The sequence below is a fragment of the Dama dama genome, chromosome 10, assembly GCF_033118175.1.
Source record: "Dama dama isolate Ldn47 chromosome 10, ASM3311817v1, whole genome shotgun sequence".
In the NCBI taxonomy this organism is placed as follows: Eukaryota; Metazoa; Chordata; class Mammalia; order Artiodactyla; family Cervidae; genus Dama; species Dama dama.
Window position 1 is genome coordinate 25,731,709 of NC_083690.1, and position 13,599 is coordinate 25,745,307.

The 13,599-nt window shown below is 48.7% G+C and overlaps 1 protein-coding gene across 8 annotated transcripts in view; it reads left to right on the top strand.

Annotated features, from left to right (window-relative positions):
• The window catches only part of IL4R (interleukin 4 receptor), a 73,601-nt gene that overhangs the window by 41,689 nt on the left and 18,313 nt on the right, over positions 1-13,599 (top strand). For 3 of the 8 annotated variants that reach the window (XM_061153057.1, XM_061153059.1, XM_061153064.1), the window contains exons 2-4: positions 8,172-8,259; positions 10,379-10,546; positions 12,354-12,514. In XM_061153057.1, coding sequence (XP_061009040.1) covers positions 8,172-8,259; positions 10,379-10,546; positions 12,354-12,514 — 417 coding nt within the window. Of the gene's footprint in view, positions 1-8,168; positions 8,260-10,378; positions 10,547-12,353; positions 12,515-13,599 lie in introns of all 8 variants that reach the window. The other 5 variants (XM_061153060.1, XM_061153063.1, XM_061153062.1 and 2 more) reach the window with 3 other exon arrangements.

Here is a 13,599-nt window from a genome sequence, read left to right on the forward strand (position 1 = left end):
AAGTCACCAAACTTTTCTGAGCCTTGGTTTCCTCATATGAAAATGAGAAAAAATAATAGTACCTACTTCATAGAGCTGTTTTAAATATTGAATGCTCAAACTACCGCACAGTTGTACTCATCTCATATGCTAGTAAAGTAATGCTCAAAGTTCTCCAAGCCAGGCTTCAATAGTACCTGAACCAAGAACTTCCAGATGTACAAGCTGGTTTTAGAAAAGGCAGAGAAACCAGAGATCAGATTGCCAACATCTGTTGGATTTTCGAAAAAGCAAGAGAGATCCAGAAAAGCATCTATTTCTGCTTTATTGACTATACCAAAGCCTTTGACTGTGTGGATCACCACGAACTGTGGAAAATTCTTAAAGAGATGGGAATACCAGACCAGCTGACCTGCCTCTTGAGAAACCTGTATGCACGTCAGGAAGCAACAGTTAGAATTGGACATGGAACAACAGATGGGTTCAAAATAGGGAAAGGAGTATGTCAAGGCTGTATATGGTCACCCTGCTTATTTAACTTATGCAGAGCACATCTTGCAAAACGCTGGGCTGGATGAAGCACAAGCTGGAATCAAGATTGCCGGGAGAAATATCAATAACCTCAGATATGCAGATGACACCACCCTTATGGCAGAAAGCAAAGAAGAACTAAAGAGCCTCTTAAAGAAAGAGAAAGAGGAGAGTGAAAAATTTGGCTTAAAGCTCAACATTCAGAAAACGAAGATCATGGTACCCGGTCCCATCACTTCATGGCAAATAGATGGGGAAACAATCGAAACAGTGACAGACTTTATTTTCTGGGGCTCCAAAATCACTGCAGATGGTGACTGTGGCCATGAAATAAAAAGACGCTTACTCCTTGGAAGAAAAGTTATGACCAACCTAGTGAAGTGAAGTCGCTCAGTCGTGTCCGACTCTTGTCGTGTGCGACCCCATGGACTGTAGCCTACCAGGCTCCTCAGTCCATGGAATTTTCCAGGCAAGAGTACTGGAGTGGGTTGCCATTTCCTTCTCCAGGGGATCTTCCCAACCCAGGGATCGAACGGGTCTCCCACACTGCAGGCAGATGCTTTACCGTCTGAGCCACCAGGGAAGCCCCATGACCAAACTAGATAGCATATTAAAAAGCAGAGACATTACTTTGCCAACAAAGGTTCGTCTAGTCAAGGCTATGGTTTTTCCAGTAGTCATGTATGGACGTGAGAGTTGGACTATAAAGAAAGCTGAGCACTGAAAAACTGATGCTTTTGAACTGTGGTGTTGGAGAAGATTCTTGAGAGTCCCTTGGACTGCAAGGAGATCCAACCAGTCCATCCTAAAGGAAATCAGTCCTGAATATTCATTAGAAGGACTGATGTTGAAGCTGAAATTCCAATACTTTGGCCACCTGATGTGAAGAGCTGACTCATTTGAAAATATCCTGATGCTGGGAAAGATTGAAGGTGGGAGGAAAAGGGGACAACAGAGGATGAGATGGTTGGATGGCATCACTGACTCAATGGACGTGAGTTTAAATAAACTCTGGGAGTTGGTGATGGATAGGGAGGCCTGGCGTGCTGCAATCCATGGGGTCGCAATGAGTTGGACATGACTGAGCGACTGAACTGAACTGAACTGAATATATATATATATATATATATATATATATATATATATATATATACACACACACACACACACACACACATAATGTTTAGGGCTTCCCTGGTAGCTCCTGCATTTCAGGAGACCTGGGTTCAATCTGTGGGTCAAGAAGATCCCCTGGAGAAGGGAATAGCTACCCACTCCAGGAAACTTGGCTTGTTTAAATATGGGGGTAAATATTGTATGTTTGTTGACTGCATGATGAGGCTGCAGGAGGTGGGAGCACAGAGCCCTTTAGGGAAGGGCCTGCTAGATCCCCTGGGGTTTTTGAGCCCTCTCTGTGTCAGCTGTCATCCTCTTGACAAGCTTCAAATCAGCAGGATTCCTTCCCACGGGATGCACAGTTACATTTGGGTACTGTCACCTCCCTGGCCATGGCTCTCATATCTCTGTTAATATGGCTTTAGCTGGAAGGGCTGTTTTGATTATTGAATTAATCTACGTAAAATGTTTAGAAAGAAGCAGAATAACCAACTCTTCCTGGCTCATTTCTTTCCATCTTGTTGGGTTCAGTCTGTGGTTCTAGGAAAAGTTGAAGGAGTTGGTATATTGGAAGGTACCTAGGCTCAGAAGCCAGCAGACCTGGATTCTGACCCTTGCCCTGCCCTGTCTCTAACTTGCCCTGATGGGCAAGTTATTTGACCTCTCTGGCCTCAGTTCCCTTGGGAAGAAAGTGGGAATAACAACCCATCTTGCAGGGCTCTCAGGCTGTCAGTAAAGTAATAACTCTAGTGCACTTGGCAAAGGGTCAAGTGAATACTTGACAAGCAGGGTTCTGTTTACACAAATGCTTGGTTAGGATAAAGAAGCTGTTTCCAGCAGTCAGGCTCTGCTCAGAAATGACCTGGGCGTGAGCACCATGTCCATGGAGGAGTACAAGCAGAAATTGGACGGCAGCATGTGAGAAATGGAATATTGGCAGGCACCCCTGTTTGGGTCGGCATTTGAACTGGGCAGGCCACTGTGATACCCCTCCCAACCCCAATATCAGGAACACCACAATGGAGGGTAGGGACTTGAAATTATTTCCTCTTGCCACGTGCCTTAGCTTGATCGCTTGCTAATTATTCCTTTTCATTACTTTTCTTCTCTGCACCTTTGCCTTCCATTCCCTGTGATGCTCAGAGAGCCCTTGTTGCCACCACATCTGTGCCGTGTGAAAATGTGCATATCACATCTTGCATTTTCCCCTGAGATGAAACACCCACGGTCTCTATGAAACCAGTCGGTGTGCGTATGTGGGTCGGTGTGTGAACATACATATGTCTGGATGTGCCCTCCAAAACAGATCAAAGAGGTAACACCCAGCCCACTGTACATGTCATAGTTAATTCTTCCGTGAGAGGGGCTTGCTTTGCTCTCCCACACCATTTTAGAGGACTTCACCACGTTAGCCTTCTGCCGTGTGCCCCTGGACATGAGTCTGGAGCTCTCTGTTTCTCTTTATTCAAAATTTGGGCTGGAATGACCCCTTTGCCGTCTCTGCCGCAGGATGCTGTGGATCTCTGTGATCTTGCGAGAGGGAAGGTTACTGGGACTAGGCAGCGGAAACCAGCCCTACCACCCCACTCCCATCCCTCCTTCCTTGGTCTTCACGGCAGCTCTGCCAGGAAGGCCAGTTGGGACTTCAGGTGGATACCAAGTCTCCCCTAGGGAAAGTTTTCCAGCCCTGTGCTGAGCCCATCAGCGTGCCAGATCATGTCCAAAGTGAATTCATTCGACAGACTTTCCTGAGCACATGCTTTGTACATGCTTTCCTAGCACAGGCGTTGTCCTAAGTACTAGGAGCTTGATCCTACACGATACTCTTGTCTGGGCTCTTGGGATGATAGACACACAGCTGAAAGGAGAACGTCTCCCAGTCTCCTTGCCTTTCGCCCCAGGGCACTTTTTGAAGAGTACAGGCCACTTGCTATACAGACCACCCTTCAAGTAGGCTTGTCTGACATTTCCACGTTTCCATGTGACTCGTGAACTGGGGACAGGACCCCAGGGAAGGAATGCTGTGTTCCTCCAAGAGCATTGTTTTCCGAAAGCTCATGACCTTGATTTGTCCCTGGCCATGTCAACACAGAACATTTGATTAAGGTGGTATCTGCCAGTTTCTGTGTATAAGGTTCTATACAATTATATATATATGTATGTATGTATATATATATACACACACATATATAAAGTACTGTATACAAAATATCTAAAGTTATAAAGTTAATTAATGGAGCTTCCCAGGTGGTGTTAGTGGTCAAGAACCCGGCTGTCAATGCAGGAGACCTAAGAGACCTGGTTCGATCCCTGAGTCAGGAAGATTCCCTGGAGGAGGGCATGACAACCCACTCCAGTATTCTTGCCTGGAGGATCCCATGGACTGGGGAGCCTTGTGGGCTATAGTCCATGGGGTCCCAAACAGTTGGACATGACTGAAGTGACTTAGCATGCATGCATAGTTAATTAATAAGTATTTGACTCATTAACTTATAATAATTAATATGAGTTTGTGGGGAGATACTTGGAGGCTGCTGTGGTGAAACAGAGTTGTCCGTTCCCCCCACTAATTCATCTGTATCACCTTAGACTTCTGTACCCCTATTTTACCTCTTAAGGGTTACAGTTGGTTTCTAAAAGATTCATTATGAGGTTCCAATTTTGCCTGTTTTGGCCAGTGGACACCCATTCTAGCTGGCTCTTTTTGAGAGGTCTTCATCATTCTTGGAGCCCGCCCTTACTTTCTGGCACAAGAATTCTAAGCTCTTCTTGTACTTTCCCCACTCCTAGAGTCAGCTGTTTCTCCGAGGAGCTCTGGTTTCTGTCCGTGCAGAATAGTATTTAGAAGCCAAGCCCTGGGTGCTGGGATGGCATGGTCCTCAGAGGCATAAAAGGGCATCGTTGGGGCAATTAGCAAAAAGGAAATAGGGTCTGTGGGTTAGCTGGCATCCCTGTTAACTGCCTGCTTTTGATGGTTCTATTGTAGTTATGTTGGTGACTGTCCTTGCTTTTCTTAACTGAGTATTAAGGGGTCGTTTATTCATTATGAATAAATGTATAAATGAATGAATACATGAGAGGGAGACAAGAGTGAGCAAGAATGAATGAGAAGGATAGGGAGAGGAAAGGCTTGGGGGTGAGAATGAGTTCCTGGTGTGATTGAAGAGTGGCAGGAAGTGAAGGTGTCCAGTGGGACAGGAGTGCCTGTGCGGGTGGGGGCCAGGTGGAGAGGAGGCGGGGCCAAGTTCAGATGGGCGGGGCCAAGTAGAGAGGGAGGCGGAGCCAGGTGGAGAGGGAGATTGGGCCCGGCTGGGGAGGGATTTCAAGTGGGACACAGTCACTGGAAAGCTTCCGACGGAGCCTGGGGCTCCTGGCGAGGTACTCGGGCCATCTCGTGCTCCCGACTTTGTGCCAGGCGCTGTAGGTACACAGCTCACTTCCTCTTTGCAACATACCTGTGAGGTTGATCTTGGTATCTTTTCCAAGGAGCAGTAAAAGGAGCCAAAACTCTGAAAGATAGGGTAACTCTCTTAATGGCGCATGAACTTTGAAGCAGCCCGAGGCCTGGCAGCTGCTTTTTCAGATGGGACCCCCACCTAGAGACCGCTGCGGGGCTAGCGGGTGGAGGAGTGGGTGCTCTCAGTCAAGCCAGGGGAGCCATCCCAGTCTATTGCTTCTGAGAGGGTGTTTGGCTTTAAGCGCCAGGAGTGGTGGGAGGAAATTGCAAACTCCTTGACCCCTGGGGAGTCGGCTTCTGAGCGCTTTTCTTAGTGATGATAACTGCTGACAATACTGGATCCATTACTTTGTTCAGGTCACTGTTTGAGGACTCCACACAACAAGGACCCTCACAACAGGGACTTCCCTGATGGTCCAGAGGTTAAGAATCCACCTTCCAATATAGGGGACTCAGGTTCGATCCTTGGACGGCATAAGATCCCATATGCCACATGCCTCAACTAGAGAGAAACTCCAGTATGCCCGCAGCTAAGACTCTACACAGCCTAGTTAATTAATTAATTTGTAAAAAATCCTCATAACATCCCAGTGAAATGGGGTGTATTGGCCCCACTTAATGGATTAGGAAACCAACAAACAGGGGCGTTAAGCAATTTGCTCTGTCCCAAGCGACAGAGCAAGTATTTAAAGTTAAGGAAATAATCAGAGAAATGTATGGTGATGGTTCTCCAAGGAAGGGCTCATAAACCCCGCTGTTTATAGTAACAAAGTAATAAACATAATAAATAAGGGCTAAAAGCTGACAGTGGCCACACAATGGAATACTACTAATTAACTGTTGGGAATCTAGTGGCCTGGAATGATGTTAAAGGATGTAGTAAGTTTAAATTTTAAGCTTTAGCATGTATTGGGTGCTGCTATTTTGGTAAATAAAATTTATATTTATCTCCCAGTTTTTATAGAACAGATCTGGAAGAATAGATTTCAGTACGTAAGGGGTTCTTGCTGGGCCTCGTGATTTGGGGGGATTTGAATTAGGTTTTCTTTGGGGTAACCACATTTTCTAATTTTTATTCCCCAATCTCGGATTGGGTGCTGATGCTAGGAAAGACTAAGGGCAGGAGAAGAGAGCAACAGAGGATGAGATGGTTGGATGGAATCATCGACTCAATGGACATGAGTCTGAGCAAACTCCAGGAGATGGTGAAGGACAGGGAAGCCTGGCGTGCTGCAGTCCATGGAGTTGCAGAGGCAGACATGAATGAGTGACTGAACAACAACAGATCACGGGTTATGGGGTGTCATTAACACACTAGGGGTGATGCACGATTCCATTTGTGTAAACAGCAGAAAAGTGATCCAGGGGTTAGAAGTCAGGGTGGTGGAGTAATGACTTGAGGGGAACAATAATAGTGTTGTGTAACAACTAACCACAAAACCTTGAGGGGCGTGTAACAGGAGACATTTTTTAGCTCAAGTTTGTAGGCCAGCTTACCTGGGCTTGGCTGATTTTGCTGAGCTGATCTCACTCGTGCATCCAAGATCAGCCTCCAGTTGGCCTGGCAGCCCTGCTGATCTTGACCTGACTCAAGTGACCTCACTCTCCCAAGTGGGGTGGCCGCCTGTTGCCTAACACAGCATGACACTGCTGGGACTGTGGCATGTCAGCATCCTCCCAGAGTCTAGCCCAGGCGTGTTGTCCAAGCAGTGGGCCTGCAACAGCAGGTCTCCCTGTGCATCACTTTTGCTAATGTCCTACTGGCTGGAGCTAGTCACATAGTTGAGGCCAGGGTTCAGGGGTCGGGGAGAGCACCCTACCCCGAGTGATGATGGGGTCGGAGCACCGCAAGGTGGTTGCTGTTCAGTTGCTAAGTCATGTCCGACCCTGTGGACTGCAGCACGCCAGGCTTTCCTGTTCTCCACTATCCCCCAGAGGCTGCTCAAATTCATGTCCACTGAGTCTGTGATGCTACCCAACCATCCCATCCTCTGCCGTCCCCTCCTCCTTCTGCCTTCAATCTTGCCCAGCATCAGGGGCTTTTTCAGTGAGTCGGCACTTTGCATCAGGTGGCCAAAGTATTGGAGCTTCACCTTCAGCAACAATCCTTCCAGTGAATATTCAGGGTTGATTTCCTTTAGGATCGACTGGTTTGATCTCCTTGCTGTCCAAGGGACTCCAAAGTTGCATGGGTACAAGAGGAGTGAAGAACTAAGCCATGGATGTAGTAAATCTAACACACTCAGCAGCGTCATTTTTAGTGGCTGCCTAATACTTCATGGGGGCTTCCCTGGTGGCTCAATGGGTAAAGAATCCACCTACAATGCAGGAGACACAGGAGAAGCAAGTTCAGTCCCTGGGTCAGGAAGATCTCCTGGAGAAGAAAATGGCAACCCACTCCAGTATTCTTGCCTGGGAAATCCCATGGACAGAGGAGCCTGGTGGGCTACAGTCCATGGGGTCGCGAAGAGTCAGACATGATTGAGTGACTAAGCACAGAACACAATACTTCCTGGCAAGGGGACCGTCATTTATTTAACTAGCTCTGTAAGGCTGGACAATTAAAGACTGGCATCTCCAAGGTATATTTCAAGCAACTGTAAACTGCTCCAGAGATTAATTGGGGTTTTCTCACACACACACACACACACACACACACACACACACACACACAAATGAAGGCTAGGTCTGGAAATAAATTTTGTAAGCCTTGGGTTAAATGAAGAAAGATAGAAAGATAGATTCCTTTACTGTGAGATTTATCGGAACCTTCACATGTTAATGTGTATTATGAATTTGCAGAAGCCTAAAGGGGTTGCTCAAACTTAACAGGCCATGGGGTTTTTTTCAAGAAGCATCTCTTGGGACAGGTGTTCTGTGGCTCTGACTCTGGGCTTTGTGCGGGTGTGTTGTGTTTACTGGTTGTAAGCAGAGCTCTGGGGGGTGTGGGAGGCTTGTTGCTGGCCGGGGGAGGGTCCTATCTAGAGGGAGGTGAGCTCTGAAAGCTGCCCTCGGGTTGATGGGACTGGGAGATCACAAGTCAGTGCTAAACCACTAACCCGCTAACCCGATTACTTGCTCCCAGCAGGCGCTGTAGGATCTCCCGATGGGGCGGCTTCTCTCTGTACTCGTGTTCCCAGTGAGCTGCCTAATCCTATTGTGGGTGGCCGGTTCTGGTAAGTCACCCCCCCCCCCCCCCCCCGTCATTCATCTGTTCCTTCCTTCATTCAGCAAACCTTTAGATTGTTTCCGCACCAGGCCCCCAGGATAATCAGAGAACAACACAAAGATTTGAGGATACTGCATGATAGTGGGAGGGGACAGCTGATGACAAATGGTTCTAATATTAAGGAGATTCTAAAGATCCTTAGGGGCTTCCCTGATAGCTTAGCTGGTAACTAACCCACCTGCAATGCAGGAGACCCCAGTTCGATTCCTGGGTCAGGAAGATCTGGTGGAGAAGGGATAGGCTACCCACTTCAGTATTAAGAGTCTACCTGCAATACCCAGGTTCGAACCCTGGGTTGGCAAGATCCCCTGGAGAAGGGAAAGGCTACCTTAGAAGGTGATGTTGTTGTTGTTGTTCAGTCGCTAAGTTGTGTCCGACTTTGTAACCTGAGGGACTGCAGCATGCCAGGCTCCACTGTCTCCCAGAGTTTTACTCAAATTCATTCAGAAGGTGATGGCAAAAGACAAAATAGGACAGATGAGGGAGGACTGGGAATGCTGGCTGGAGGGGAAGGACTGTGCTTTGAAGATGGAAGGGAGGTTCAGGAAGGGGGGGACATGGGTATACCCATGGCTGATTCTTTTTGATGTATGACAGAAAACCACAAAATTCTGTAAAGCAATTGTCCTTCAATTTAAAAATTAAAAATAATAATAATAATACTAAAGTGCCTGGAGTCGCAGTGGAGCAAAAATTTGAAGGAAATGGGAAGCCGGGCACTCGCCCAGGTTAGGAGTGTTCTCAGTGGCGGCCCTGAGCCCAGAGCCTGCCTGGAGTGTTGGAGAGACCAAACGAGGCAGACATAGGGGAGTCAGTGAGCAGGAGGAGGGAAGAGATGGAGATAACTAGGTAAGCAGGGGACCAAGCAGGGTGGAAGCTGGGAGGCAGGGAGGAGGCACCGTGAGACAGGTGGGGCCGGGACCAGCAGAGCGGAGGGGGTGGCATTGGCGTTTGGATCCATCTGGGAGGTAGATTTGAAGACAGATTGGAGTTGAGGTGAGAGAGACAGAGGTAGCAGGAATGACTCCAGCATTTCTAACCTGAGTGACTGGGAGGGACACAGTCGTCATTGATGAGATGCAGAGGATATTTGGAGCCGGCGGGGAATCAGGAATTAGTTTTAGACATGAGGTGAGTTAAGACTCTCCTTGGGCTTCCCTGGTGGCTCAGTGTTAGAGAATCTGCTTGCCACTGCAGGAGATACAGGTTTGATCCCTGGGTTGGAAAGATCCCCTGGAGGAGGAAATGGCAAACCCACTCCAGTATTTGTGCCTGGGAAATCCCAAGGACAGAGAAGCCTGGTGGGCTACAGTCTGTGGGGTTGCAAGAGAGTCATGACTTAGCGACTAAACAACAGCAAGATTCTCCTTAATGGGGTAACTCCTTTATCCAGCGAACAAACACAAGTTGATGTGAGCTGGGAGGGACCTGGTACTGAGCGTGGGAGCCGGAAGGCACCTGGTGGCCAGTTACTGGCCGCCCAGAGCAGGGCGATAGCTCCCTGATGATTTGGCAAAACCCAGCATTCATCTGGCTGGGTTCAGATTCCAGCTCTGCCAACAAACTCGCTGGAAGAAGTCCCCCAAGCCTTTCATCCGGTCCTTCAGCATTGGCCCAAGCCAGAGGACCAGGCGTCTGGGTGACAAGGCCATGAGGGTCAGCCTCCTGGGCACAGAGAGGGCTGGGGAATAGATCGGGGGGCAGGGAGCAAGACAGCGGAAAATAGTGCCTCCCCCAACCCACACCATGGGACAGATGCCTGTGGTGGTGGGGTAGCAATCCCCAGACTGACATGTTTTTTCTTTAATTCAGCCACGGGCAGGTCATTGAGTTTGCATACGATAAAAGTGCGTTTGGTCTGTCCCCACTGATGGACCCTGTCCCAGAGGGTATTTCTTCAGCTGCAGGCATCACTCCAGTGCCAGCTGGGAAACTCCCAGAGCCCGGTCCCGGCCCCCGCTCTGTAGGGACTGTGCCTGGGACAGTGGTTTCATTGTCGTGTGATGGGCCCCTTGGTCCCGTGTGGACTGGTTTCTGACTCATCCCTCTGGGTTGTCGGGCTCCAGCTGCTCAGAGGTCTCCTGTGTCTCCCCAGGGAGCATGAGGGTCCTTCAGGATCCCACCTGCTTCTCCGACTACATCACCTTCTCCACCTGTGAGTGGGAGATGTCCAGACCCACCAACTGCCAGGCCGAGCTCCGCCTGACCTACCAGCTGAACTTTTACTTCTCTGAGTGAGTCTGGGCTGGAGCTGGGAGTTGGGGAGGGTTTGCCTTGGAGTTCACCTGGCCTAGGTGGTGCCCTGGAGTGCATGTGCTAAATTCAGCTCTTGGGGGCTTGACTGGGCACCGCAGAGATGAGGTGCCCTGCGGTGCAGGGTAAGAGGCAATGAGTGCATTGAGGTGCTCCAGGGTCAGTATCACCAAGGCACCTGGCAGGTAGATGTGGTGGAATTCTGGACTAGACCAGAGGTTATCAAACATTTTTGTCTCAGGATTATCTTGGATGCTTAAGAATTAGCGAGGACCTCAAAAGCTTTAGTCTGATATCAGCTGTTGTTGCTATTCAGTCATTAGGTCATGTCCGACACTCTGCGACCCCCATGGACTGCAGCATGTCAGGCTTCCCTGTCCTTCACTATCTCCCAGAGTTTGCTCAGACTCATGTCCATTGAGTCAGTGATGCCATCCAACCATCTCATCCTCTGTCACCCCCTTCTCTTTCCACCCTCAGTCTTTCCCAGCATCAGGGTCTTTTCCACTGAGTTGGTTCTTTGTATCATGTGGCCAAAGTACTGGAGCTTCAGCTTCACCATCAGTCCTTCCAATAGATGTAGCCTGGGTAACTTAGATCTATTGATATTTTCTGTGTTAGAAATTAAAACAGAAAATTTAAATTACAAGAGCCAACAAGTTCCCATTCAACAGGCTGTCGGAGCAACAACATGGCCACAGATCATGTGGCCTGTGGAAAATTCCACCCTAAGCTTCTGAGAGAAAAACAGTGGAAATGATGGCTGATGTCAGAGTATTACTATGAAAACTGTTAGACCCAGTGGAACCCCAGACCACACTTTGAGAACTTCCGGGCTAGACCATTGTTTAGGGGTGCAGTGTTAGTGATAGAGTTCACTGCAATGATTGGTGGACCGTGGAACTTGGAATGTTTTTCCAGGTGGTTCACTGGGATATCCCATGGTACACAGGGCTACCTGCTGTTGCACGTGGTACCCAGGACATGACCTAGTACACAAGACATACAGTTATGGAGCACAATGGGATATACAGCGTACCCTATGTGGGCTACTGAGTACAGCCAACGTGGCTACCCAATTTGGGCTACCGACTGTGCTTCTGTATGCACATTGGCCTAGACCGGGGATCTGCAAACTGCCCCATGGGTCACATCTGGCCCACCACCCGTTTTTTTTTTTTTTTCCCATGTTTTTTTAAATAAAGTTTTATTGACAACATCCATGCCCATTTGTTTGTATATTGTCTGTGGCTGGGGCTTTTTTGTGCTGTATCAGCAGAATTGTGTAGTTGGGACAGAAAGGGTATGTCCCGCAAAGCCACAAATATTTAGTATCTGGTCCATTACAGAAAACATTTGCCAGCCGCTGGCCTAGCCCATGAGATGTGCGGTTGGCTATTTTGAGTGACACGTTAGGATTAGGCTGTGGGGCACAGGGTATGTGCCCAGGCTAGCCTGTGAGACCGGAGAGGCTCTAGGACACACACATATGTCGTTACAAGTTCTTTCATGCCATGGGTTCTTCCCTTTCACTGGCTTTCAGGGTCCAAGCCTGGGCACAGGGGTGGATAAAAGTCCATGGTGGATGTGATGAGGAGCTGTGGGCAGCAGGGAGGTGGTCCCAGGCCATTGTCCCCACCACACCCCAGCTGCTCTGGTCCCAAGTTCCCAGATCTGGTCCTTGAGGTAGGGTGACCAGGAAGCTGGAAGGGCCTGTGGTTCCTTGAGGTGTGTCCTGGAACGCCTGTGGGTCACATGCCTAGCCTAATGTAACATCTGTGTTTGCAGAATCAACAAATGTATCCCCGAGAACAAAGCAGGTGCGGGGGACACGGTGTGCATATGCCATATGCTGATAGATAACGTGGTCAGAGAAGACACCTACCAGGTGGACCTGTGGGGCGGGGAGCAGCTGCTGTGGAACAGCTCCTTCAAGCCCAGTGAGCATGGTGAGTAGGGTGGGGTGTGGCGGGGGCGGGGCTGCAGGCGTCCCGCAGTGTACTGGGCAGGCTTCATTCCAGGGAGGGGGCCATCCAAGCAGCCTCCTACCTTTTCCCAAACCCGATGGGGTTCGTGCCCCTTTCTGGGCCTCAGTCCTCCCATCTTTGAAATGGAGTTGGCTCAAGAGTACATCAGGCCCCGTTCAGTTCAGATATTTCAACCTTCAAAATTTAAGTGCCCAGATCAACGTGTTGAATGAGGTGTGTTTGGTTTAAGGCATGCTTGCTGCAGGTCAGAAACTGAATTGGGAACCATCCTTCCACCCTGTCAACTATTCAGCTGCTGCTTCTTTAGACAGTGTTGACTGTGGGAGGCTGCCCTTATCCTGATACCCAGAGTGCCCACAGGAATCCCTGGAGAGTGTGCTGGAGTGTAGTAACAGGAGTTTAAAACACCATTCATTCCTGTGTGACCTTGGGCAAGCCATGTTACCTCTCTGAGCCTTGGTTTCTCAAAGACAGTTATTACCCCTATTTTGCAATTGAGAAGAAAAAAATACATAGTTCAGAGAAGGCAAGTAACCTGCCTAAGGTCACACAGCTACTAAGTGGTTAGAGGTAGTATTCTCACAGAGCACACAGTCTTCACCACTACATCAGCAATTCCTAAAGGGATTTCTCATACCCAGGATGGGGTGGGGGTGATTTAAATTGACCTATGAATGAACCTATCAATTAAAATAATTTTTACACATGCATATTGATTTTAGGGGCTTCTCTGATAGCTCAGTTGGTTAAGAATCCACCTGCAATGCAGGAGACCCCAGTTCGATTTCTGGGTCAGGAAGATCCACTGGAGAAGGGATAGGCTACCCACTCTAGTATTCTTGGGCTTCCCTTGTAGCTCAGCTGGTAAAGAATCCACCTGCAATGTGAGAGACCTGGGTTTGATCCCTGGGTTGGGAAGTTCCCCTGGAGAAGGGAAAGACTACCCACTCCTGTATTCTGGCCTGGAGAATTCCATGGACTGTATAGTCCCTGGGGTCGCAACAAGCTGGACAAGACTGAGCGACTTTTAATGCTCATTATGTACC